This window comes from Diadema antillarum, unplaced genomic scaffold, assembly GCF_040938485.1.
Source record: "Diadema antillarum isolate AM-2024a unplaced genomic scaffold, OU_Dant_1.0 seq00001527_RagTag, whole genome shotgun sequence".
Lineage (NCBI taxonomy): Eukaryota > Metazoa > Echinodermata > Echinoidea > Diadematoida > Diadematidae > Diadema > Diadema antillarum.
In genome coordinates, this window is record NW_027272259.1 from 195,601 (window position 1) to 222,909 (window position 27,309).

At 38.3% G+C, this 27,309-nt stretch overlaps 1 protein-coding gene and 1 non-coding gene across 2 annotated transcripts in view; both read left to right on the plus strand.

Moving 5' to 3' along the window:
* Window positions 1-27,309, plus strand: part of LOC139710382 (tRNA (carboxymethyluridine(34)-5-O)-methyltransferase ALKBH8-like) — a 53,613-nt gene that overhangs the window by 5,168 nt on the left and 21,136 nt on the right. The window contains exons 6-10 of the mRNA XM_071622296.1: window positions 6,981-7,087; window positions 11,899-12,023; window positions 12,634-12,695; window positions 13,096-13,264; window positions 17,037-17,083. Coding sequence (XP_071478397.1) covers window positions 6,981-7,087; window positions 11,899-12,023; window positions 12,634-12,695; window positions 13,096-13,264; window positions 17,037-17,083 — 510 coding nt within the window. The remainder of the gene's footprint in view (window positions 1-6,980; window positions 7,088-11,898; window positions 12,024-12,633; window positions 12,696-13,095; window positions 13,265-17,036; window positions 17,084-27,309) is intronic.
* Trnas-gga (transfer RNA serine (anticodon GGA)) lies at window positions 10,493-10,565 on the plus strand. The gene has a single exon. It is a non-coding gene; the product is annotated as a tRNA-Ser (tRNA).

The following is a 27,309-nucleotide window of genomic DNA, read 5'->3' on the forward strand; positions in this document are numbered from 1 at the left end:
GAAGATCTGATATCAGCGTAGACAGAGCCATGTCTGTCATGATATACAACTTCCCCTCTCTTCTTAAAGGACAAGTTCACCCAAATATATCCTTGGATTGAGTGAATGCAGCAATATTGGTAGAATGCATCGGAGAAAGTTTAAGGAAAATTTGACAATCTGTTCGAAAGTCATGAATTTTTGAATTTTTTGAGCAACCATCATTGGATGAGAAGTCTACTACAGTTTGTGCAGCCACATATGAAGAACGACTTAAAGAAAAAAATGTAATGAAAATTCAGTATGTTTTCACTTTTTTTGCATAAGAAAAGAGCACTTGACTTGCCTCTCTAAGACAGGAGGGGGGGGGGGGAATATTACCCTCTCAACATATGACAGGAACAAGTCGAGAGAAAATGTACTTCTCAGTGAAAAAAATGACATTTTGTTAAAATCCTTCACACCGTCTTTATATCGTTGTACACATGTGATGTTGCAAACTATAGTAGTTTTTCTCATCTAGCAATGGCAGCACCAAAACTTTACAAATTCATACCTTTTGAATGGATATTCAGACTTTCCTCAAACTTTCACTGATGTGTTCTAGTAATATTGCTGCATTTACTCAATCAGCACATACACATACTGTATATTTGGGTGAACTTGTCCTTTAATTTTTTCATTTTCCCCTTCCACTTCATATTTTTTTCCTCTCATGCCATACATCCAGTTTGAAGCCAAAACATAGTTCTTGCATGTCAGCTGCACTGTTGATTATTGCTCTAAAATGTACATGTACATGTATGGCATAAGAAATGTGTGAAATAATGCTGTGATAACAAAATTTTAGTCAGTAACTTATGAAAATGTGAAATGTTAGCTGAAAAGACTTACCAGAATTCCACAATCTCAGAACTTACCCCTTTGTTGTTGCTACGTAATTTGTCCGTAATCGATTAATTATCGGTACTTGACAAGTCAGGCCATAGCGATATACGTACATCGATCTTCTGGACTAGAGTGAATCGCATGCAGCTTGTTGGAAAATATGATTGTAAGGGCAAGATTGTTTATCACGTTAGGTTCTACCTTCCCACAATGCTGAACACGGGGTTAACAGGAAGGGCTCTTCTGAAATAAAAGCCATGTACTGTGATCAAAGTTCTTCTACACTTTTGATCTCAAAACAACTCATCATCCTGGCAAATCATGTCAGCCAGGTATAAAGTTTCTCGATAGACACTTTTGATGTATTGGAAGTAAATTCCAAGTGAGGAAGATTAATTTTGAGCCCTTGCAAAAATTGTGTTTTGGCTTTAGGAATTTTTCCTTGATGCTTTCTTGCCTTGTGTCTCTCGACTCATGTTCTCCCATCGCTCTCCCCCTCCCATCTTCTCCACCTTCTTCCTTTCACCCAGTTTTCCCTCCTCCTTCTATCCCATCCCACCCATCCTTAATGTGTCTGTTCGCATATTGGTTTGGTTTTTGCTTCTTTTCTTTCTCTCTTTCCCCCTTTGATTGATTTGTTACTGCATTTAGATCCGAAGCCTCGTTTATAATCACTGTTGATTCTGAAAACATGAGGTAGAGAGTATGCCCCTGTCTCATGTCTTGCAGAACAGGTACACAAGCACGTGTCGGTGTAATGGGGTAGAGGGGAGAGGTGGCCGTTATCAGCGCTCAATCCAATTAAAATGTCTTATTGTCCCAGGGGCATGATTAATCATGCATTGTAATTACATCCGCAGTGCTGTCTTGCAGTGGACTGGTCGCGTTCTCCACAGCACGCATGGTGGTTTATAAGGTCACAGTATTGTTCAACTAATAAAACTTTCATTGCTGCTTTTTGTTTGTTTTTTCTAGGATATCCCCTGTTATTCAGCTGATAGCTTTCTGATGGAACTTATTATTTGCTAGGAGTAAGTGATTGAGAAGCGGGGGGGGGGGGGGGGGGGGGGGTGGGGGTGGAAGAAATTGTTAATATTAATTTGGTTATGACTTGAATCATGAGTTTTAACAATGGAAACATGACCATCAATGTGGCTGTGAACGAACTTGAAATGTATAAAGTTTATGCCATGGGGAAATTGTTATTAGTGTATTAAATACCAGACTGACTGGCTACATAACATTTTTTTTTTTTTTTGTCACAAAATATCCAAAGACAGAATGGTCGATGCTGTTTTACTGTTTAGGAAGAGTTTCTAGGAGAAAATGAAGACTCAGAACAAATGATAATTTGACTGTACACCACATGTCGCACAGATCCAAACAAGCCTCATTATCCCTTTGCTCTTGGGAAAAGCGTAGTCCAATTAGCGGCCCATTGGATCACAGCGGAATCTTGTATAGTGGGACAGTAACTTTAAGCGATGAAACAGCAGCACCCATCATTGCATTTCATCTTCTTCTGGCCTGCTATCACATTATGGCATAAACAGTGATTAACACGTTCCTTCCGCGATTCTTTGAGAGCCTTGAAGGGCCCGAAACGAGATTTTACTTTACCAATCGACAAAGAATGGACTGATCGGTAATCTGTCTGTGCAAAAGCAATCAAGCAGTACATGTACCCCCCTTTTCATGGTCAACTCATGTACCATCAAACAATGGGAAAAAAGCAATCGGACTTGAGATTATGAATGGAGCATGTGCTGATGGGCTCACAAACTCTTTAGTTATACACTATTAGGGCACCAGAATGGGGGTTAGCGAAAATCAAAATCTAGTAAGCTCAGCCTTGATTGCTACTACGTACTGTATACGCTATATATTTCGCGGGGGTTTTATTTTCGCGAATTTCGCGAGTCGGGAGCTATTCGCGAAATTAACAACACGCGAAAATATTACCTTCCAAAATGAATCCCTTGCCTTGATGATACAAACATTTCAGTACTAGTATACCATGTCATGGCTTACCGAACAGACCATGCTGGCTAAGCTTGTTTACGTACATATAGCACGTCCACGTCTACTTACGAATACTGTAGAGAGCCAATCCATTATCGCAAGGGGACCACTCGTCAGAAATCTAGCGCGATGGACTTAACCACTTCAAAAATGTTGACTTCTAACTTACTAGTTCGCAGAGTTTGGTAAAGTATTTTTCATGCAGTGTATAACTAGTATCATTCTTATTTGCTAGTAAGTTGAAAATTCACACTTTCTTTGCCACTTGACTTCATATTTTCTCTGGTCTTCCAATCGCGAATTTAACTACTCGCGAAAATGTGTGACAGCGGCAATTCGCGAAAATTTATGTATTCGAAAATTATAGCGTATACAGTACATCTTCATACAAACCTAAAGGCATAATTTACCATTTGCAAATGAAACAAATTCCCAGCATTAGTGCTTCAAAATAGTTTTTAAAATGTGAGTTAGGGATAGAAACAACCAATGTTAAAATTTGAACCAGTATAATCAATGTTAAGTATTGTTAGATATACAAAATGTGAACAATAGTTATAATAAAAATGTTTCTAGACTAATCCGTCTACACTTGTGGTTTAATGAGAAAAATAGTGATATCTCCTTATATTTTAGACTTAATTGCAAAAATTTTATATGGTAGGATGTTTTGTGATACAACTAACCTATTCATATGCATCAAAAGTGATATCTTGAACATTTTTAAAATCACTGCTCCCAAAGGTAAACAGGACCTTTAACGTAGCAAATCAACCACACTCTACATTTGAAAAGTTATATTAGGCAAAAATAACGCAGTTTTGATGCAGAAAAATAACACATGTATTTGTAGAAGAAACTCTTATCTTTTGATCCAAATCATTTTTCTGGTCAGCATATCCAAATAAACACAAATTTAGGCCGTGAATGCAGACACTCCTGTCTACATTTTTATACCCCCGCCACACGTAGTGTGAAGGGAGCATATAGGAATCACCGTGATGTTGGTCGCGCGGTCTGGCGGTCGGTCGGGTGGTCGGTCTGGCGGTCGGTCGGATGGTCGGTCGGGCGGTCAGGCGGTCAAGCGGTCGGTCGGTCGGTCTGTTGCAAAATCTTGGGTCGCGAACTCCTTCTACAGTTTTGAAGCAATTTAAATGAAACTTAGGGTAAATGATGATATTGAGGTATAGATGTGCAAGACATGTTTTTTGTGTTTGTCGGACAATGCGTTGCCATGGTAACCATAACTTTACCAAAACCTTGTGGATTGAATAACTTCCATAGTATTGAAGCAATCAATTTCAAAATCGGTATCTATGATGATCGATAGGTGTAGTTAGGCAAGACACTCTTTGGCCCGAATTCACGAAGGTGGTCTAGATTTTAACCATGGTTTATGTATATTTTTTCTGCGTAGATATGATTGACAGATTGCGTACGCTAACAGGCATCCAGTAAAAAAACGTGCATTGATGGGCGCATGTATTGGTATGCCTATTTAACGCTTATTTTAGACCATGGTCTAAATTTGTACCATGATTTAAGTTTAAACCACCTTCGTGAATTCGGGCCTTTGTGTTTGTACTTGACAAAGCGTTGCCATGGTAACCGCATGTTTGAAGCAATTGAAATCAAATTTGGTAGGCATTATGGCCTTGAGGCATAGATGTGGAACGCATAATTTTTGTGTTTGTCGGACAAAGCGTTGTCATGGTAACCATAATTTTACCAAAACATTGTGGATTGAATAACTTTCACATCATTCAAGCAATTAAGGTCAAATTTAGTATGTATGATGATCGGGAGGTGTAGTTATGCAAGACACCAATGTGTTAATATAAGAAAAATGTGTTGCCATGGTAACCACTCATTTTTGTATCAAATTGAACCACTTAATCTATGAAGGTGAAATTTGGTGTGTATGATGCTCTTTAAGTGTAGTTTTACAAAATATCCTTTGTATTTGTATCGGACAATGCGTTGCCATAGTAACCGCATGTTTTTTTTTTAAATCCTGTGGAATGAACTTCTTCCACAGTTTTCAAGCAATTGAAACCAAATTTGGTAGGCATTATGGCCCTGAGGTATAGATGTGGAATACATAATTTTTGTGTTTGTCACACAAACCGTTGCCATGGTAACCACAATTTTACCAAAACCTTGCAGATCGAATAACTTTTCCATCATTCAAGCAATTAAAGTCAAATTTAGTATTTATCATGATCTAGAAGTGTAGTTTTGCAAGACACCAATGTGTTAGTTTAAGGAAAATGTGTTGCCATGGTAACCACTCATTTTTGTATCAAAATAAACCATTCAAGCTATAAAGGTCAAATTTGGTGTGTATGATGGTCTTTAAGTGTAGTTATGCAAAATGTCCCTTGTGTTTGTATCAGACAATGCATTGCCATGGTAACCACACTTTTTACCCAAACCTTGTGGAACTTGGTGTCAACTCTGTAATTGTACAGTAAACTAAAATGATTCTGTTTCCAATTTGGCAAGTGCACAAACTTGGTATTAACGTCATTGCCCTCATGACATCACATACTATAAAGCAATACTAGGGGTGGGGGTATTAATCACCTTCAGTGATAATTCTAGTTGTAACCTGATATACCAGGTTCCAGTATATAAGTTGACTCTGCGGGAACCTGGTATACCAGGTTCCCGTAAGGAACGGGTTAATCTCTACGTAAAACAAGTGTGCCTTTATCACTGAGTGGAAGTTTCACGTTCCTTACGCATCCTCCCAGGTTGACAGGCGAGACCTATGAGTCTTGCATTGCACTGCTTTGCTTTACAGCGTGATGACATAGATGAATATCGCCCCTCTGCAGGATCAAGGTTGGGTGTCTGCGGAGGTTGGGGGATTATAATCGCAGAGCCAAACAGGCTGACAAGAGTTAAATGATGGGGAAATGCAAATGCAGAATTGGTATGATGAATCATCTTGAAGATATACCTTTCCTCTAAGGAGTTCAGATGACAGTGAAAGAAATTGGGGGCAGTTCTGTTAATCTTGTCCTGGTTACGGTTCTATCCAGTCTGATCTTTTATTGTGAGTCAGTTTCTTTGTCAAATTGTACCATGGACTCTCATGATAAAGATCACTATTAACCCGTTGAGGACGAGTTCCGAGTATACTCGGGCAAGTGTCTTTGGGAAATGCGTGTTGTACAATGTAGCAAAATCAGTCCGTCCTCAACAGGTTAAATTGTCATTCCGACAAAGTAATTCTCCTTGACCCAGAGTTTGTAGCTTCTTTGTATGTCGTTGGTTTTCAAACCCTGATATGACAACATTTGGATGTAATATTATATATAATGATTTGGATGTAGTCCCAAGAATTGTGTTTCTAACAAGAGTCCCTGTACTAAACTAAATGTGAATAGAAATGGGAAAGGTATATGAATGATAATATGAATCTAGCAAAAAGATATCAAATTTGAAAACTCCATCTTATAAGTTTATGTTCTTATGAGCAGAAGTTGATGTAAAGTACCAATGAAGAGAAAAAACAAATAATGACAGTATGACTGATCAGAGGTGTTCTCTTGAGAAGAAGTTGATTTAGAACACCAAACACCACCCCCCCCCCCCCCCGAAAAAAACAAAAAACAACAACACTATTTTGCGTTAATCTGCCTGTGCATCCAACATCCTGTGATCGCAATTTCAGAAAACCAATGAATGGATCTTCTTCATACATAGCAGAGGTACAATACAACTGTCTACAGCCATGCATCGTAGTGTGAAATTTACTGTATCCTTAAGTGAGGAAAGCTCGAAGTTGAGGAGTGCCAAATGATTGGTCTTGCAGAGTGAATGCCTCGTTAGGCTTACGTGTATAAACATTAACCCATTGAGGACTGGCTCATTTTGCTACAACACACATTTCCCATAGACCCTTGCCCAAGTATACTCGGGACTCTTCCTCAATAGGTTAACAAAGCAGACTGTACATCATTGAGTATTTGTGTTCCATCAAATGTGAGAGTGACATCTCCTTAGACCGACGCATGTGTTCTGCCGTCAGTGGTGCACATGGATGTAGGTAACCCCATCTCTCATGTCTGCTGCGATGGCAGGTTGTCATGGATTTTGGCCACCCCGACGGATGTCACATTCCGGTGGTGCTCCCCAGGCGCAGCCTACTGGTCATGACGGGTGAAGCGCGGTACATGTGGACCCACGGGTGAGTGTCATGAGCATCTGTGACAGTATTGTGAATCACGGAAGCGATGACACTGATGATGATGGTGATGATGGTGATGACGATGATGACGATAATTATACTATGATGATGACGATGATAACGATGATGATGATGATGGTGATGATGATGATAATGGTGGTGATGATGATGATGATGATGTTCCCTCAGGTCTGAGGATCTGATGATGATGATGATGATGTAGGTGCGTAGGCCCATATGCCAGCAGGTACTTGCCACTCACCGACACCATAGTAATTCCCTCTCTATTCTGTCAGACATGGTGTGGTAATGGTTTGTTGGTGTACACTTGTTTGTTTGACAGTTTTACCGCTTTGCTAAAATTGATTCATGAAGAATATATTTTGAGGGAAACTACATGAAATTGTGCTGTTTACTTAACAAAGCAAAGTCCAATATCAACTGTTCATAACTATTTGTAGTCCACTTTTTGTGTATTTCTTTTGTTTTACAATTGAGAAATTAATTGACAAGGTACCTGAAGTTGCTGCTCTATCATTTGAGCCAAAAAGGTCTTCATTTCAGTAAATATCTAGTCACCTCTGCATTGACAATAATTATATAAACCTGCCTAAAATTAGATATTTTGCAGATCTAAGGCTTGTTTCTCACATAGGGCCTACAGTCAACGTTGCCTGAGTCGTCCTCACACAAAACAAATATTCACTAAGTCAAAGAAAAAATTCTACCCCGGCGAATATAAGAATGTGTTTTTTCTTACGTTTATTAAAGTCGAAATTCATGTCAAGTCAGAAGACCTTTTTCTGGTCCCTTTGGATTTGACTGTAATTGTACCTGTAGGGTATTATGTCCTTGTGACGTGCATCATATTCTATTACTAGGCATCCATGATCAGAATTGAAACTATGAAAAAAAACCCCACATAAGGTATGCTCTCACTGCAGAAAATTTCAAAATTTGCATCGCGATCAGGGGTCGTGTCTTTTTGTTTCATCATTCTCCCTGTAAAAGGTTTTGAAACTTGGGGCAACTGTCCTTCTCCTCATGGGAGTTCTTTTCACCCCCTGGAGTATCTCTTTGTCCTTCAAAATGTACCACAGAACACCAAATCTGCTGAACTTGGACATAGCAACAGGCGTGGTATATTGTGGAATATAAAATTCCTAACAATTTTTTTTTGCAGCCACCGTTCAGATTGTACAACTTTGAAGAGAGAAAAAAACAAACAAACACATGAATTGTTGCAATTTGGATCGCGGCCCAAGTCTTGCAAACTGATGCGCTATTTGGGTTCATGCTGTAAAAATGTCAAAATTTGGGTCGTGGGTCCCAATCCTGATCTTGACCCAATATGATGCACTGTAATGAAGGCAATGAAAATGGAATTGTACATATGTTTTTTTCTTTACCTCTCCCCTCCAATATTTGATGGGGGCATAGAACTGTTTCTGCAGGAGTACCAAAGGCTTGTTTGACAAGGTTTCCAGGTTAAAATCTGTGAGCTGCATAATCCTACCATGTCACCAATATTACTGATATTGTGTATTAATTAATGAATCTGGGAAGAATATTGAAGTCCAAATTTGAATGCTCAGCCCTTCAAAATAAAGTGATGGTCTGTAACTGACAGAATTAACCATCGATGTACTATTTTTCTTTTCCTGTGGATTTTATGGTTAGAATTAAAGGGACTGTACAGTAGTGGTTGAGGTGGGGATTCATGTTTTGAACATTCCTAAGTGAGATAATGAAAAGCCTCTTATGAAATATGAAAGAGCATGTAATTTTAAGAAGGATTCAACGTTTATTTGATGAAAATTGGTATTCAAATGGCTGAGATATCCAAAAAAGTGCTAATAATAAAAGGCGACATGCCCCAACTTTATTAGTATATCTTTGTTTCACCTTGTTTTTTGATATCTCAGCCATTTCAAAACCAATTTTCATCGAATAAACTTTTGATACCCCTTAGAACTGCATGCTCTTTGACATCTCATAGAGTGGTTTCTGAATATCTCACAAAACGTTAAAAGCTAAATCTTCACCTCGACCAGAACTGTACACACCCTTTAACTGTTTTGTAACATGTAATGCATATTTGTGCATATTTTTATTTTTTTTATGGCATCAGCATGATGTTCTTCTTTATTTAAAGAGATAGTAGAGTATTGGTGGAGATCAGGATTGGGCTTTTAATTTTTTGTGAGATACCAAGAAAACACTTATGAAATAGTACAGAGCATACCATTCTAAGAGGAATTCAAAGTTTATTGGATGAAAATCAGTTTTGGAATGGCTGAGACATACAAAAGCAAAATAAAACAAAGCAATCGTAATAAAAGGTGGGTCCCACCCTTTATAAAGATCGCTCTGTTTTAGATATATCAGCCATTTCAAAATCAATTTTCACCAAATAAACGTTGAATTCCTCTTAAAATTACATGCTCTTTCATATTTCATTAAAGGTTTCTTATTATCTCACCAAAAAATTTTAAAATTGCAAATAGAAACCTGAAGTTAGGTACCGTATCAACCAAAACTATACGATCCCTTTAATATCATATCCATTAGAATGTCATTATACAACTTTGTCAGTAAATCTCAACAACTTTTTTTTTTTCAATGTGAAAGCCACCACAGTGTTTCAAAATGTCTTTAAGTCTTCATTGTTATTAGTGTGCCATGCATCACAAAGGTTTCATGTTTGAGCAAATTCTCTAACCTGAGGGTGATGCAAATCTTGTTTTGATCCTGACTGATTGGTACATCAGCTCGCAGGCGTCACACCCACTCGGTGCGGATGTCCTGAAGCTAATTTTCAATGAAAAGCAATTTTGCAACTTTCTTCATTCCTATTAGCTGTAATGTATCAATTGTATTCTTAATGTGGAACTGAAACATCATTACACTTAACTCTTTGCATGCCATGTTCACGCACTGGACTCAGTCGACAGCGTGTTACCTTCACGTATCTTGCTCAAATACACAACCATGCACAAACAGAATAGTTCTGAAGACTGTCCATTTGCAAAAAAAAAAAATAGTCATAGCTTTGTCATAAAATCTACAAAAGCTACATCAGAGCAAAGTTTACAATGTTCCCTACCACTTTTCCTCATTGCGTTTACAGCATAAAAAGCCTGTATAAAATGTTACGTGGCTTTAAAAAAAATGATTGTTTTCCAAAATGTGCTGGTGCATTGCAGTTGCAGAATATTGTGGCACTCATGGGCGTACATTTTTCTTTTTTGTCATCAATTCAGTGCTTATATACGTCGATGTTGGGCAATTTGTCAATCAGTTGCAATGAAAACATCTCGACGGAAGAATTTCATGAATTTGAATAACAAAGCAGTACACGCTGCATGCTATAAGGATTAGAACCAACACTTGCTGTCGGGTGAAAGCTCGGTGGTCTAATGGAGATGACGCCTGTCTGGAGATCAGGAGGTCGTAGGTTCGAATCCTGCTCGAGTATGTACGCCCATGATTTTTTATCATGGCTACTTCTAAAACACTGATCAATTCAGTGCTAATATACGTCGATGTCGGGCAATTTGTCAATCAGTTGCAATGAAAACATCTCGACGGAAGAATTTCATGAATTTGTAAAAGCAGAGTGCTACATAAATTTACTTGTTTTTTTACCACTTGCCCAGTTGGGCTAACAGATTTTCATATTGTTGCAGAACACTGGTCCACACTTGAATTCTACTTGCAGCCAAAAAGAAAGTCCAAAAATATTTGTAAGAAAAAATATAGAAAATCACTTGTAAGTCAAGGACTTGATAAAACACAATCATTTGAATGAACAGCACACATTAATTCACACGCTTAAACATACTGGAGTAACAAACTTGGTTCGACTGAGTATTAGTTTTGTCTTACATTTGGGCTTCTTTATGTAAGTTTTGGAAAAAATGCTGAAATGAAATTAAAGTGCATTGTATCACTAAACAGTCCTTATCTTTGGGCTTCTATGGTTGACGTCATTGGTTTGAGATGAGGAAAAGGGGAAAAGTGAAAAAGGGCTGGCTTAGAAACTTTAACCTGGCCCAATTCGGGCAAGCACTTTTCCAGAACACTTGCCCGACTTTGATTTTTACTTGCCTGGGGCAATGTGGCAAGTGCTTATTTACACCCTGTAAAGTTGAACATGTTACATGCAAATTAGATGAGACTTATGATGTCTTCACCTTACAAATCTCCCATGGATGTTCACACAAATTTTCACTACATTCCCCTTTGATCTCATCACTTTGTTTACATTTCCATGTATGGTAACAACTGATGTCATCTTCATATGGAAATATGAGCAACTTTCTGACAAACCATCTATTTTTTTGAAATTTTGTGGCAATGCTAGCAATATTTCAGTTTTTTTATATGTGTAGGAAAGGTTTTACATTGTATTTTGTTGTAAATATTGTGTAACAACAGCTTTCAAGCACTTGATATCTGTTTATTTTCAGACCTTCCTTTAAAAAAAAAAAGCATTTTGCAATGTTTATTCAAAGATTTGCTACCTCCATGGTAACCTGTTTAGGATCACCCCCAAAGAAAACTGATGTCATGCCAGATCCATCGTCTCCAGGCAATTTTTTTTTTGAAATTTTGTGGCGATGTTAGCAATATTTCAGATTTTTTATATGTGTAAGCAAGGTTTTACATTGTATTTTGTTGTAGACATTGTGTAACAACAGCTTTCAAGCACTTGATATCTGTTTATTTTCAGACCTCCCTTAAAAAAAAAACACAACATTTTGCAATGTTTATTCAAAGATTTGATACCTCCATGGTAACCCGTTTAGGATCACCCCAAAGAAAACTGATGTCGTGCCAGATCCATCGTCTCCAGGCAAGCTGACTCTGCAACATAGAGGGCAGCGCACCTCTTTCACATTCCGAGCCGTGAGGGGCAAACCGTGCAAGTGCAGTGAGTACAACCAACAAGCTTTGATTTGAATTGATTTTCTTTCATTCGACTTATTCTAACTTGCTTGTAGCAGTCTCAACTTGATTTATTTCATATCATTTGGTAATTTCATAGAACAGGGCTATTTTTGGAATTTCACAGAAAGTGACTCACAGTTTATTTTGACCCTTGAAGTGCTTTAATAGTAGATATGATGGCTTGGCCAGCAATCAAGAGGTCATTAGTTTGAGTCCAACCTGAGTTTGTATGCACATGCACATGATTTTTATCATGGCCACTAGGCTAACTACAATCAAATACTGAAAATTCAGTCTTAATTCACATCAGTGAAGGACAGTTTGTCATGCAGATGCAAGAATGACCACTCTATATCTTAAATCGTGATTTCAGCTCTAGATAAAGTAAGATACAAGTAGTTTCCCACTTTGCTGCTTCAAAGGACAGAAAGATTTTCAAGTTCAGTGGGGACTACTGATATTTTTTTTAACTTCGACAAATAAATGCAAATCCAATAATGTTGCATAACAGTAGAATGTTTCATGTTTTAAAAAGATGTCTGTGAGAATGTGTGTTCTTTCTATGCTCTTTTCTATTTTTGTATTAATCCTAGATTACCCAAGACAATGTGATAGCCAGAGGGATCCAACAAAACCTGCAATCAGTGCACCAAAGGTGATTATTTTATTGCATTCTATTTTTCCCCTAAATAAGTAATGTTTGAACCCAAATAACAGATCTCCAGAAAACCTTTTTTTTTTCACTGCATGAAAATTTCACCATACATTGTAATTGACTCTGGTGTACATGTATGTCTCAATATTGGCAAGGATTACTGTGTTTGAAATATGTCAAAGGCATTTGAATGCAGAGACCTAGTGACCGAATATGTATGCCCATGTTTGTTTTTATCACGACTTTTACTGAAACACTAAATAATGGGTGCCTATTTACATTAATGTAGAACAATTATCAGTTTGCTTTCAGTCAAAACAGCTCGATTCAAGAATTCATTAATTCAAAGGAAGAAGTCTTTTGATGAATATCGTTTTTATTTTTCTTTCCCCCTCTTCAGGTCCTCCATCCGAAGACGGAGGAGGATGCGGCCAGGCTTGAAGCGGACCAGGTGCACACGGTGTACGACAGCATCGCCGAACACTTCAGTGGCACCCGCTACAAGCCCTGGCCCAGGGTGGTTGAGTTCCTGGACCGGCTTCAGCCGGGCTCTATTGTCCTAGATGTTGGTGAGTCAACGATCTTTGGGAGAGAAAGAGGAAGGAAAAAAACATTTTCTGCAATCCCAGTTGACATGATGTTGAATCAAACCTCAATCAGATCTACTCATACAAAGGTCTATCTGTTTTTGTTTTTGTTTTTGTTTTTGTTTTTTTTTTTTGGGGGGGGACTTTGTGGATGAAAATGTTAATCAATTATTCACCTCACAAGTGGTTTGCAGTTGTCAATGGCAGCAAAATTGTTTTTGTTGACTTGTGTGGACATATAATCTAATTCACGTGGTTGTTTTGTAGATCGTATAAATTAGACATGTGTTAGTGTCATGTAAGCCTGATTTCAGCAAAATTGGTCTATTAACAATTCATACAATCATGACAGCTATTTCAGCTGATCTGAAAAAGGGATTGCCCAATAATCAATCCTTGATTTGCTCTGTATTTGAACAACCAATTTCGTGTACTGGTATATACAGGTGTATGTAATCACACAGCTTTCTCAATATTTTTTGCAAGGCATTTAGGCTTGATAAACCCCATGAGGTGAAAAGAAAGAAAGAAAGAAAAGAAAGTAAATCATGAAAGATGCAACTTTGACAATGATATTGACAAGATTTTGTCATTCCTTTGTACATGCTGTATGATGCCGCTCCTCTACCAGTACATCCATTACCATAGCAACGAGATTTCCCGCATCACTGGTTATAAGAGTCAGAAGGAGGTGAATCCACTCTGTGCTGTTTTCATGCTCCTCCTCCTTCTTTCTCAGAGAATAATAGATATTAAATGCGTGTCCAAACAGACGGCAAATGTTGAGGTCGTGTGTTGTCCATTGACCGTGGTTGATTGACATTGAACAATGATGTCAATTGAATTGTGAGAAGACGAGAGAGAGAGAGAGAGAAAAGTGAAAGGGCTATGTGAACTTGTGAAAAATGGATACAGTGATAGCCAGAGGACAGGATATTTCCATGTATACAGCATTGTTCTTTTATCTCTTTCTCTCTTTGCTTCAATCTACTCTTGACCTTGATTATCTTGCACTTTCATTTCTATGCCTCATATGACTCTCTCCTCCCTTTCTTGTATTTGCCCGTATCACTCTCAGTCTTTCTGTCTTTCTCTCCCTCTCTCTTTGTTTCTCCCTCTCTCTCTCTCTCCATCTATCTCTGTCTGTCTCTCTTTCTGTTTTTATCTCTTTGTCTGTATCTCTCTCACTATCTCTCCCTCCATCTATCTCTCTATCTCTCTCTGTACATCTATCTGTCTATATCTCTCCGTACATCTCTCTCTCTCTGTACATATATCTCTCTATATCTCTCACTACATCTATCTCTCTCTGTACATCTATCTCTCTATATCTCTCTGTACATCTATCTCTCTCTGTATGTCTGTCTCTCTATATCTCTCTGTACATCTATCTCTCTCTGTAAATATATCTCTCTATATCTCTCTGTACATCTATCTCTCTCTGTACATATATCTCTCTATATCTCTCTATCAAGATATATACATCATTGGCTGAGAACCAGAAGGGCTTTATTGCAATTTTTTTTTTTTTTTTTTTTTTTTTTTTTGGGGGGGGGGGGGTAATTGAGTTATTGGTATCATATTGTAGAGCTCAATCTCTTCTACATTATGGTGTCAATTTTTTAATCATTTTAATTTTCAGTAAAATTTAAAAATTAAAACCTCAAGGATGCTAATTTTATCCTATATTTGGAACAATACTCATAAATCTACCCACTTTTGATTGAATACAGTTTTTATCGCATGAAAATTGATTGTTTTGTTTTCATTTATGCTCAAATTTTGGAACACAATAGTGCCCTTCTGGTTCTTAGCTGACGATATGTAAATATATAAATATATGTTTATATTTGCTCATTCCGCACACACTCTCTCATTCTCTGTCTGTCTCTCACTCCCCTTCTCACTAATGATATTGTCTATCTCTTCAATTATCTCTTTCTCTTGTATATATGTATATATTTTTTATCCTCTGTTGTGCCTATATTCCATATTCCTATCTTTGCAGACCATCTGTATCAGCACACACTGCTGTGTCTATTCCAGTGAAGGTCAATTTCTCCTCCTCACTGCTTTCCCATTGTATGCTTGCAGTTATTTCATTTTTTGTTCCTTGTTTTGTTTTGTTTTGTTTTATTTCTAGTTGGCCTCTCTTTTTCCATACATTTTTCATTCCATCCTTGAGTCTCTCTGTCTCATGTTCTCTTGGCATACCTACTTGTCTGTACATTGTTCTGTTTATATCAGTGACACAACATTTACTCCTGCGCCAATTGCTCCAGTCTTATTTTCTCCAAGGACTTGGGTGAGGGTTAGGGTTGTAATTGGGTTTTACATGTAGGTTTACATGTAGTTTGATGTGAGAATTAGGATTAGGAGTAGGGTTATGTTTGTGGGTAGGCTTTATGTTTGGTTTATTGTGCAGATATTTCACGGGAGCAATTGTTGCAGGAGCAAATGTCATGGAACCAAGATCACCCTGTTTGTCAGTCTGTATTCATGTGTATGTGTGTGTTTGTGTTTGTGTGTCTGTTTGTGTATGTGTATGTGTGTGTACACACTTTCTACACATATGATATTTATATTATAGTGGATGGCTATGAATGGGATACCAGGGAATATTGCACGAATTAGGGCCAATATTGCACGAATCGAAGATGAGTACAATAGTGACCCTAACGAGTGCAATATTCCCTGGTATTCCATGAATTAATGACATCCAATATGATTATTATCATCTACAATCAAGTAGAGAAGGCATAAACTGCACAAGCATACTGGGTTTCTACTCGTCTTTGAAGGTGACTTGGCAGTCACATCTCAGCCCTGAAAAGGGGAAGCCCCTAAAACTGCGTATGAAGCATACAAGCAACTAGCAAGATGTTTGCGCGCTTGTGAATTGTAACAAAATGACGCGCACTATTGCAAGCGTTTGCGCACTCAGCGAGCGCTCGCACAACACACGAGAGAGGATATGGTGTGATCTTGAACGGCCAGTAACAACGGTAGTCTATGGGGAATTAATACGTTGGCCTATGCGTTTCGTTCAATATGCTCTAATATTGAACGGTAAAATTTTGAGCGGACAACAATACGCGTTTTTAATGCTCCACTAAAACGTCCTGTATAGATGATAATTCCCATGATTGCATGTCAAGGTTTGACATACCTGTCCTCGTTCACTCTCTGAGGACCATTATCTTCGAATACTGTTGACATTCTACATGGACATGCTGCGGATGAGACTGAAAGAGTTAATAAATATTTTCACTATGTCACATACATAGTATGTTGTTATTGTGTGTGTGTGTGTGTGTGTGTGTGTGTGTCTCCCTCTATCCCTCCACTCTCACTGCACTGTATCCACGTTTTTTCCATGTGAACTACTTGCCAAGGCATAGTTGAGATACATTTCATTGTACCGCTGACACCATCGAGAGTCCCATTTTTTGGACATCCAATCCAGAGAGATGTCGGGATCAATGTGACCCGCTTACTCTCCAACAATTTCTCGAATATCCTGTAATTTGATGACTATTGATTTGCACTGTCTTAGAGCCACGCAAATTCATCATATTTCCCCCCTTAGGTGTGTTATATATAAGTTGCCCTCAATGTTGCATGGCTCTCCGAGATGCTTTCAATTTCATATTAAAGACATGAAGTGATCGATGTCACCAAGACTTTTTGTCTTAACCCTTCCATCGGTGACTCCGATTCTATTTTTTTTGTTTGTCTGTTTACTTTATCACAGGCTGTGGCAATGGGAAGTACTTGGGGGTTAACAGACACCTGTGCATGGTGAGTTCCAGTGGATTCTGTGTCCTCATATCATTCTCTAGTGTTTTGCCCTAGTAATGGGCAATCCATTTCCCTGACATATTTAGGTCTTTATTCTTCCCGTAAAAAAAAAATTCTACACTCTTCCTGTTCTGTTTGGTGGTGTACTGCTGTGAAAGGTTTCGCATTGAATTTGTTGGTTTTATATGCTTCTAGAAAGTTCCACATTTCCTTGTAAATCTATCATTTATCTACCAGATTTGTTTTTATGCACTTTTGTTGTGTCATTGTAGACTGATTTTGGTTTTTCCTCCGGGAAGATGTTCTGCAAACATTTGAGAAATATTGGTCCAAGACTTCAGTTTTTTTTTTCTTCTTTTTTTTTATGACCTGTTTTCTCCTAGATTGCTTTGTTGTTGTTATTCATTCCTGCTGTACAGTTTACGTGGTGATCCAGAATGATTCCCTTGGCTTTGCCATAAAGAATAGCTTGAGATCTATTAGTTCTGGAACAACTTCCGGAGAACATTTACAGAGGATTATAAAGAAACAATGCCATCCTCTGTTGTTTGTTCTGATAACTTTTGAAAAGAAGACAGACATTTCTCTGAATTAATGAAATCAAGATTCTGGTGTGAATCATGGTAAAACATTAAAAAAAGAATGAAAATAACTAACAAATGTGTACTGGCACAGAGCTCAATCTTCCCTATAACTCTGCTTCCCCCCAAACAAATTTAAAATGATTAATTTATTGCATTTGTGTTTTGTTTCCTTCTTAATGTGATATTTTTGTACTTCCGGGGTTAAGGCATCATAAGACTTCTAGTTCTTTTTTGTGATCCCCATTCACATGAAATGTGTTTTTTTATATTTGTAGTTGCACATGTCTTTGTATTCTAACCTGTTGCGGATGAGTTCCCTAGTGTACTCGGGCAGGTGTCTTTTGATGGGAAATGCGTGTTGTAGCAAAATCAGTCTGTCCTCAACGGGTTGGTGTCTTTTACGTTGAATGAAATGAGCTGAACTGAAAAAAGCAATAAAACTGTTACGCCACCCCCTTTTTTTTGTCACTACAGCAAACTGGATCGTCCATCTGTCAGTCACTTTTCATTTGTCGTTAGTAAATTACCTTTTGGGATTGTGTCTTCTCTTTGTTGTTTTTTTTTCAATCATCGAGTACTCACCTCTGATGAAGATAAATGACACCCGTCCCTGTGCCAGATCACTAGTACAATGTTTCAGGTGTACAGATCCCCTACATGCAGTGTTTTTCTGATTGAAAAAGTTGAAAGAAAAAAGAAGAAAGAAAGAAAAAGGTATCAGGAAATGGCATTTATCTGGCCAAGGTGTATAGATTCACCAATGATTGTCAGCAAAGTGAGATGTTTGGGGTTTTCTTTTTTTCTTTGTTTTCTTTATTTTTTCTTTATTTTTTTTTGGAGATCGCTGATCATATGGTAAAGTCATCAGCAGGTATTTCCTGGAGTTATCTTTGCTGATGTCATCTCATCATGATCACATGACACTTTATGTACGTGCCGAGCACAACAAGCTTATGGCAGGCAATCTGATATGAAAGAACAAATAGATTCCCTTGCAAGCTACATCTAGCTATCTATAAACAAGAAGAGCACTTGAATTTGATTGGAGTCTTATTTGACTTTAAGTTTGTGAATTCAAGAAAACAAAAAAAGAACCCCCTGTTGTAGAGTGTGTTATTGAGCATTACATCAGTGGGCATTACTGCTTTAAAACACACGGCTGGGCAGGGTCTTTTGTTGCTTGTTTGCTTGCTTTTTTGTAGTTGTTGCAGTTATGAATCATAGAAGAGAAGTAAATCATGCCACACTTGTTCACAAAATCATACCAGACATGTCAATTATATACTTCCATTCCCTACAGTCCTCTTAGAATAGGTTTTGACTTAGAAAACGAAATGAAGCATTTTTGGAGGGGAGGGGAGTTCTTGCACGGTGCTATGTATGTTGGATATTTTGATACCATGCTCATACATATTGAACATGAGCAGGAAATATATTTATGAGAAAAAAGATAGAGAAAAAGAATGAAACAGAACAGCCATGGGTAATGAAATAGAAAGGAGTGCAAGATTGCAATCATGATCTTAAACACTAAAAGGTTGTAAAGGTTATTCATCCCTTTCGCAAACGTCACAAAATTTTGCGTGGTTAAAGAATAATGTCTCCCAACATTGTGTATGAAATCATGTGGTAATACACCTCAGAGTCTTGCAAAAAAACAGAAAAGAAAAAATAACCCTGTGTCACTTGAGAATATGTTCCCCTGTTGTACTGAGAATAACAATCTTTTTTTTTTTAATTCAACAACGAGAATCTTGAAGAGGTGTCTGAATTATCAGTGTCAGGGTGTGCAAAAACATGACTGTATAGGACAATTCATGACTCCTACTGTATCATTCTGTTTTGAAACTCTGCAATTTGGTGAAGAACATGGAGTGTTTTTCAAAGTAATATATATATAGTGAAAACTACAAATCTCACAGCATGATAGGCATAGAATACGGGTGGGTGTGCAACAGGTCATACTTTTTGGAATGACAAACACAGTGCCATGGCTGGGGCCCCTCTAGTATATACCCACACAAGAGAGTTCATTCTAAAAACGGCAAATCGGATATTAAAAATGAATTGAGGCAAACAAGGAATGTGCTCAACAAGAAGGCAAGAGCCAGTATAACCCACTTTCCGTTCGACCTAATGACTGCCGTCTGGAGGAATGTTAGATGAAATGTGTCGGAAGAATGACTGATGGGCGGCCAGCATGTCTGGTGCGTAATGAGTGTGGTAAATGCCTCGTGAAATTGGGTTTGTGGCACCCTTTGCAGCTGCCTTCAGAGCAAGGGGACTATGGAACTTTCGCAATTTTGTATGACTCCATAATGATTTTTTTTTTTATCATTGAGATAAAGAGAAAAGTGACATTTTCATGAGTGATAGTCTATTTGTGATTGTTTTCATGTGTTGATATTACTGCAGACTGTTTTTTAAGAAGTCTTTACAAGATTTTTTTTTTTGCACAATTTTCATTTCACATTTTCTCATGTCTCATGGATGGGAAACATAGAACACCAAGAGATGAAAAACATCCACAAAAAAACATCATGCTTCAGCAAAAAAAAAAAAAAGAAGACAAATGTTACTCATACTTTTTTGTCAGACTCTGAGAGAAACATTAGCCGCATTCACACGTACAAAATAGCGGAATAACGATCGCAATCCATATCTCGAGATTTTTTGCCAGCATGCACATGGGCAGAAATAGCGGGATAACGATTACGATAAAAATTTCGAGATTTTTGCCAGCTTCACAGGGACAGAAATGGCCCTTTACTTGCCGATCGATAAATCGATGAATCTATTGTTCTTGCGCGTCACAGTGGTGTGATGTACACACTGTTGAGATGTGTGCTTTGAATGATGGGACATACATGTAAAATCTCAAGATTATTTGGTCCAACGTTCACACAGTCATCGCGGGGCAAATTAGCACGCTAATTTAGAAATAAGCGCAAGATTTCTTGGGATCAGCATCGCGATGCTGATCATGCTGACTTGTGGGATTTTTGTGTCCACACATGCAAAAACTGCGAGATTGCGATCGCGATGCAAATATCGAGACTTGTAACTTGCTAACTGGTGTACTTGTGAATCCCCCTAATATGTATTTTTTACATTTATTCCCTGTCCATAGGTTTGTGTGTATCATTTAACTTTGTAGACATTCGACTCATTGGCATAGAATGGGTTAAAGAGTTCATTAACACTGTTGTAGCATTTCTGTGTGATAGTGAAATTTGCAGGAAAAAGAAAAAAATCTAGAAAATGTACTGTACTCTGTATGGCATATTTTTCACTGGGTTTTTATTTTCGTGAAGTTTGCGAGTTGGGTGCTGTTTGCACAGTTAAGAACATGTGAAAATATCAACTCTTATCCTGACACAAGTGTGATGTGCACAAGTACACGTACATTCCTCCATTCCTTACTGTATTCTACAATCGGGAATTGAACCACTTGTGAAATTGTCAGGAAATACTGATTCACGAAATATTAGGCTCACTAAATGTATGGCATATACTGTAATAAAGTGAAAACTAGACTTTGCATATTTTGTAGAAGAGAGGTGTTGAGCCAATAAAGATTTAAGAAGCATTTCGAAGTAATCAGAAAAATCCATCCTTTCCAAATGAGATGGAATGGTAGAGTGACAAAGGAAAAAGCTTGCTCCCAGTTAAAGGCATTATTTACCATTTGCAGGTAAAACGAAATTCCAGCTTTAGTGCTTCAAAATAGTTCTAAAATGTGAGTCAGAGATGGAAACAACCAATGTACAGATGTTTTCAAATCAGAATATCAATGTAAAGTATCGTTAAATATACAAAATATGAACAAGTTATGATAAAATTGTTAAACCATAAACAGTTATGGTTTATTGAGAAAAGTAGTGATATCTTGTTATATTTTTTATAGGCTTTATTGCAAATTTTTTATATGGTAGGATGCTTTGTGATACAACTGACCTAAACATTTGCATCAAATGTGATAACTCGAACATTTTTTTAATCTCTGCTCCCAGTGATAAACTATACCTTTAAACAATGTGTGCAGCTCAGGGTAATGAAATCAGTGAAAAATATCATTGCTCTCTCCAAAGGTACCCAAATCTGGTCAACCACAGATCATGTACTACCAGCTGTATTGGAATATCGACCAGTTTCGATTCCCTTGTGTTTTGTTTTGTTTTGTTTTTTGTAGTGCATGGTCACAAGTATTAGGGGGGGGGGGGGGTGATGGAGAAAATATTTTGTGTTGTGTGGTGAAAGCCTGTTGCAAATGGGGGACTGTGTACCCTTTGGAAGTCATGTGACTCCAGCTGTCATGTGACTCTTTACAGTCATGTGACTTTATGCAGTCATGTGACAGGAGGAGGAAGATCATTACAACACGGGAATCTTCCTGTCCTCATCCCCTTAGCACACGCAAGCGACACTTTCTATAAAGTCAGTAACTCAGGGGTAAACTGCCTCACTTCCTCGAGGCTAAATCACTTCTGGGAGATCGAAATCAAAATGTTTTTTGTATTGGGTCATGACCAAGTTGACTTTTGATACAGAGAGGGCTGTCAGGGCTGATGGTTACATTGACAGTAGACCCGAAGGCCTTCATTACATTAGCTCTTTTTAAAGGTGTTTTAACCCTTTGTGTTCAGAGACATCCTGCTTAATTTGCAAACCTTTCTATCATCACTAGAATAATCTATCTAAGCTTGACCTAGTTTGCAGAGTAAGCAAGCAATTAGCTCTTTATGTGCCATGTTTCCATGCCCGACTCAGTCGACAGCATGCCAACTTCACATATTCTGCTCAAGCGTACAACTCCCCCCCCCCCCCAAACCTATCGATAAATTGTCAAATGCCACAGTACAATGAAGGCGTTTCTTGCGATTTCGTTCCTCTCACTTATAGCTTGCATTTTATATGGTGATTGACTAGCAAGAGGTGTTCCCTGCTGAATTTGTGTGTAAATTCTAAGTTTCTGTCACTATTTTGTGTGCAAAAGTCATGCCTTTTTACAATAATGTAGTTCCTGGTCATTTGAAAGAAAACCAATAATAGATTTGTCTTACAATTTACATCAAAGCAAAGCTTGGCATTTTCTCTACAACTTTGCTCCCTGCAGGTACAGCTAAACAGAAATCTAGTCTATGAAAATTACATGGATTTGAATAACAGTGTTTTCCTAAAGCATGACAACGTTGGTGTCTCAGAATAATGTGGCACACAGGGGGTTTATACCATGGCACATAAAGAGGTAAGGTGTAGCAATGTGGCTCAGTACGTGATGTCACAATACTATGATCAGGAAGATTAATAGGCACTGTGAAATGAGGAATGTTCGCGTGTATTGTACTTTCACGAATTTCGTGAGCGCTAAGATTTGCGAAATTAAAATGCACGCGAAAGTTCTTGTCTACACTATATGCATTGAATGCCAGTGGCAGTTTGTAAAAATTTCATGCCGCAAAAAAGCCCTTCGGCTCCAATTCGCGAAAAATTCATGCCGCGAATATATCATGTTTTACAGTAATCTCTGTTCAGTGACAATTAGTTTCAAGATGACTGAGCCATTTTGGCAAAGAAAGGGCTCCAGCGTGCGCGCCAGTCGGGGAAGGAAGGGTTAAAGGCTGTCAGCCTGTCTGTGCTCGAACGTTATTCCCACTCAAGAGTTTGAGGGGATTGTGAAAATGACAAGCTAATTGAGGGGTGCAAGGTAGGTGGGATTCTCTCAGGAATAGGTGCAGAGGATCGGAGTTACGGTGGGGGGAGACATTGTTTACCCACCTTCTTCACTTTGAGTTGTATCTTCTCTCGAGAGTGGCAATTACGAGGACACACCATGAAGAAAGCTTTTTATCCTGGACTGTCGCCATTTGGGGGCTGTGGCCAGGCTTTCACATTTCTGGCCGTAGGGTAGAGCGTAGCACTCTTCCACGATGTTCGGTATGTTTGTTTTATTTTATACCCCTCGTACAGGAAAAAAGAAAAATCTATGTAAAATTTTGACTGTAAACAAATTTGCTCAACCCACCCTCCCCCCCCCCCCCTTCCCAGCCCATGAAACATTTCCTTACCTAAACTAGGCATTCACACACTTCAAAATGTCTTGTTTCACAGGAAGCAAAGGTGGAAACTTAGATGTGATGTGATGTTCTGATTGTGTGCTAGCACTCCGCTCTGTTGTTGTCCTTCGATGTCTGCTATGTTAGCGTAGGGATCAGCTATTATTCCCAAGTGCCTATCACTTAACATGTAGCCCTCGATGTGGCCAGACTCACTCACTTTACTTCTCCTCCTCCTCCTCCTCCTCCTCTTGTGCCTCCTCCGCAAAACTCCATTCATCAGAAACACAAGAGCTTTTCAAATTTACATCGACTATGTTCCCACTATTTGCGGTTTTGACAAGGGCAGTGAACGTGAATGATGGGACAGCTTACTATGTGTTCTTCCTCCCCCCCCCCCACTTCACATCCTGGTTTCTAATCCTATGTTGTGAGACAACATTTCTCTAATAAGTCTCATGGTTTAAACCTGTTCACACCTAACAAAGTCACCCTTAGCAGCCTTTCTTTGTGTTTTTGGATACTGCATGATTAAGCAAATAAATGGACAAGCTGGTAAGACTAGGTAAATGTGTCAAAAGTAGAACATGTAAGAGGTAAAACTGTGAGAAGTTTTAAAGTCACAGGAAAATTGAATGCAAATGTGACCCGCCGCGACAAACAAATCCGAAAGTCGCTCATTGCTGAGCCAAGAAAATCGAGTTTGAAGTCAGATCATCAAAATCAGTTATAACCGTAGAATTTCTATTTTTGGCATAATTTTGTAGTCTATTGTTTCGTTTATCATCTGCCAAAATTTTGAAGCTAAATGACCAAAGGAAAGGCAGGAAATTAGCATTTTTCTGGGCCATGATTTTCTGACTTTCAGCGGAGCAGAAACCTGTCCGAAGATTTGGATTTAGCCCTCAGATAGACTCAACCCCTAGCAACAAGGGAGAGATCTTATTAGTCAGTGTGTGGCATCCTGGTTACTGATTGGTTGTGCATAGACCGCTTGCGCTATAAGCTTGAGTGAACATTGCGGAGGTTGCTAGAAGCATCCCTTCTATTGTCAAGGGGTGAAAACTGTCTTACCTCCCCTTGATTATGATTGCGTCGGAAGGAACACTTTGACGGTTGTTTTCTCAAAACGCTGATTTCAGAGACCACTAAACATAATCTCATAAAATCATTAATATCTTCGCAACCGAGTACTTTTATGAGTCGTGTCATGTATGCAATTTAAGCGGAAGAGTAAGGGAATAATGTCACATCGTTTTTAGAAAGTCAACCTCTCCCGACTTTCACATCCTTTTGTTGTAGCGGGTCACAAATAATAGCCCAAGTATTGGATTTAATTATTTTTACCCAAATACGGTAAAGCCGATTTGTGCTGCCCTTAACCATTGAGGGTGGGCTGATTTTGCTACAACACGCATTTCCAATATACACCTGCCCTAATATACTCGAGACTCGTCTTTAATGGGTCAGTAATATAGGAAATATGAAGTAGTAAAGCCCTGCCCATTAATGAATCCTCACATGTTCACCTTGGACATCATTGTTGCTTTCATTTTTATCCCTCACATTATTTTGTTTGTAACATCAACCCCGTTCTAGCAATAATGACAAAGATGCAAATACCTGGTAACCATGAGTTGGTTGGACATTCACATTAAACAGAAATGAGTCAAGTATTTGCAGTAAAGTATGTGTTCATTTTTGCATTCGGAATAGAGGGAACGAGCCATGCCTAATGGGGCAGTAAGGAAAAAAAAATCATTCTGCTCTGCTCGCGCACCGTTTTGGCTGGCTGCGAATGATGCACCATGATTCCCGAATTGCCTGTGATGTGTTCCCTGGAGTTCTATCAATTCTATCTTTTTTTTTCCATTGTGCAGTGGATATAGCTACGCAGTGGTTGAAAGGATATTTTACTGCTTGTGTACAATAGCAGCTCCTTTCAGTGAAATTTGTGTGTATGTCCGTGTGTGTGTACACCACTTTTTTTTTTTTTTGATATTGATGCTTTCTCAGGGGATTTAGGATGGAGGATAAGTGAAGATTTTTAGCTTCATGTATAGTGATAAAGTTCTCAAGTTGATACAACAGCAGCTTAGTAGCTCTGATAATGATACTGACTGTGTATACGTGTATGTTGAGATAGGTAGTGATCATAATGGCTATGGATTATTCATTATCATCGATTATATCTTTTCCACCCAAAGCATTAAAGTCTACATACAAACACTTACTGACATGAATGAAAACATACACCCAGGTGCAAAACAGAAGATTTAAAAACAAAAATAATGATGGTTGGATAGCTTACTGAAGACATGCCTAATGTAGACATTTCCGCTTACAGGAAAGGTCCAACTGTGAACATGCATGATTCAAAAATATAGAAAATATGTGATGTTGAAATGAGAGCGACTATTCTCTAGCATCATAACCATGACAACCCTGTCTCCTCTGAGATGAGGGACATTTGCATGTAATGCACATTACATCTCGCTCTCATTTAGCAAACACCTTCATTTGAAGCATCACTTTATACGACACTCATACCCTAAAAGAAAAAGAAGTGTAGTTTATGGTGTACTTGTTCAGAGAAGTGCTTGTATTCTTCTTTTTTTCCCACTTTTATTCACAAATGTAATGCAATGTTCATTTAGAGAGGAAATCTTGATGGTTAGGCTGATGATAATGTGGATGGCATTATTCTGATGGTGTACTTTAAAATCCGCCCAGTTCTTGATCAAACAAATCGATCTGAATGTATTGCTTTGCATATTAAATAAGAAGGCATTGCACATATGTTCGGCTGAGAACCAGACAGAAGAGCTTTATCGCAATTTTTTGGTGGTATTCAGTTGAATATTAGTATTGTGTTGTAGAGCTTGATCTCATCTACATTTTGGTGTCAATTTTGAATTATTTTCATTGTCATTTTCACTAAAACCACAAGGGCACTGTTTTACCGTACGTTTGGAACAATGCTTATAAATTTACCCATTTTTGATTGAATAAACTTTTTATTTCATGAAAATTGATTTTTTGTTTTTATTGAAGCTCAAATCTTGAAATGCTCTCAAATGTGCATTGTGATTGGTTATGAATTTTGAAAACATTCTTATTCCTCATCCTAATCACTATAATTCTGAAACACTGTTTCCAGTATGACAAATTTGCAGATGTTCAAATGCAATAGTCTTAGAAATAATCTGGAGGTTTCCTTTAAGGCACAGCTATTGCATGGAGTACTTGGGATCCCATTTCCACTTTGGCGAACAAGACTCGTGTTTGCATTGCTGACGGCACTTTGAAGTGGACTCATTTTGCCGTGGGCTAATGTTTGTCTTAATAGCAGCACATTTCAGTCTGAGGCTCGGGTAGTGAGGTTGAAGGAGGTTCGGCACACTCCGTGCTGCGTGCTAGATGCAGTGCAATGCCCCCTTGGCCTTCTTCAACATACCAAACCTGTTTACGCCACAAACAGTGTATTTAGCGAGCCTAATTTTTCGTGAATTGGAACTTCCCAAAAATTTTGTGAGTTGTTAAATTTGCGATTGTGGGGTACAGCAGATATCATGCACCTTGTTCA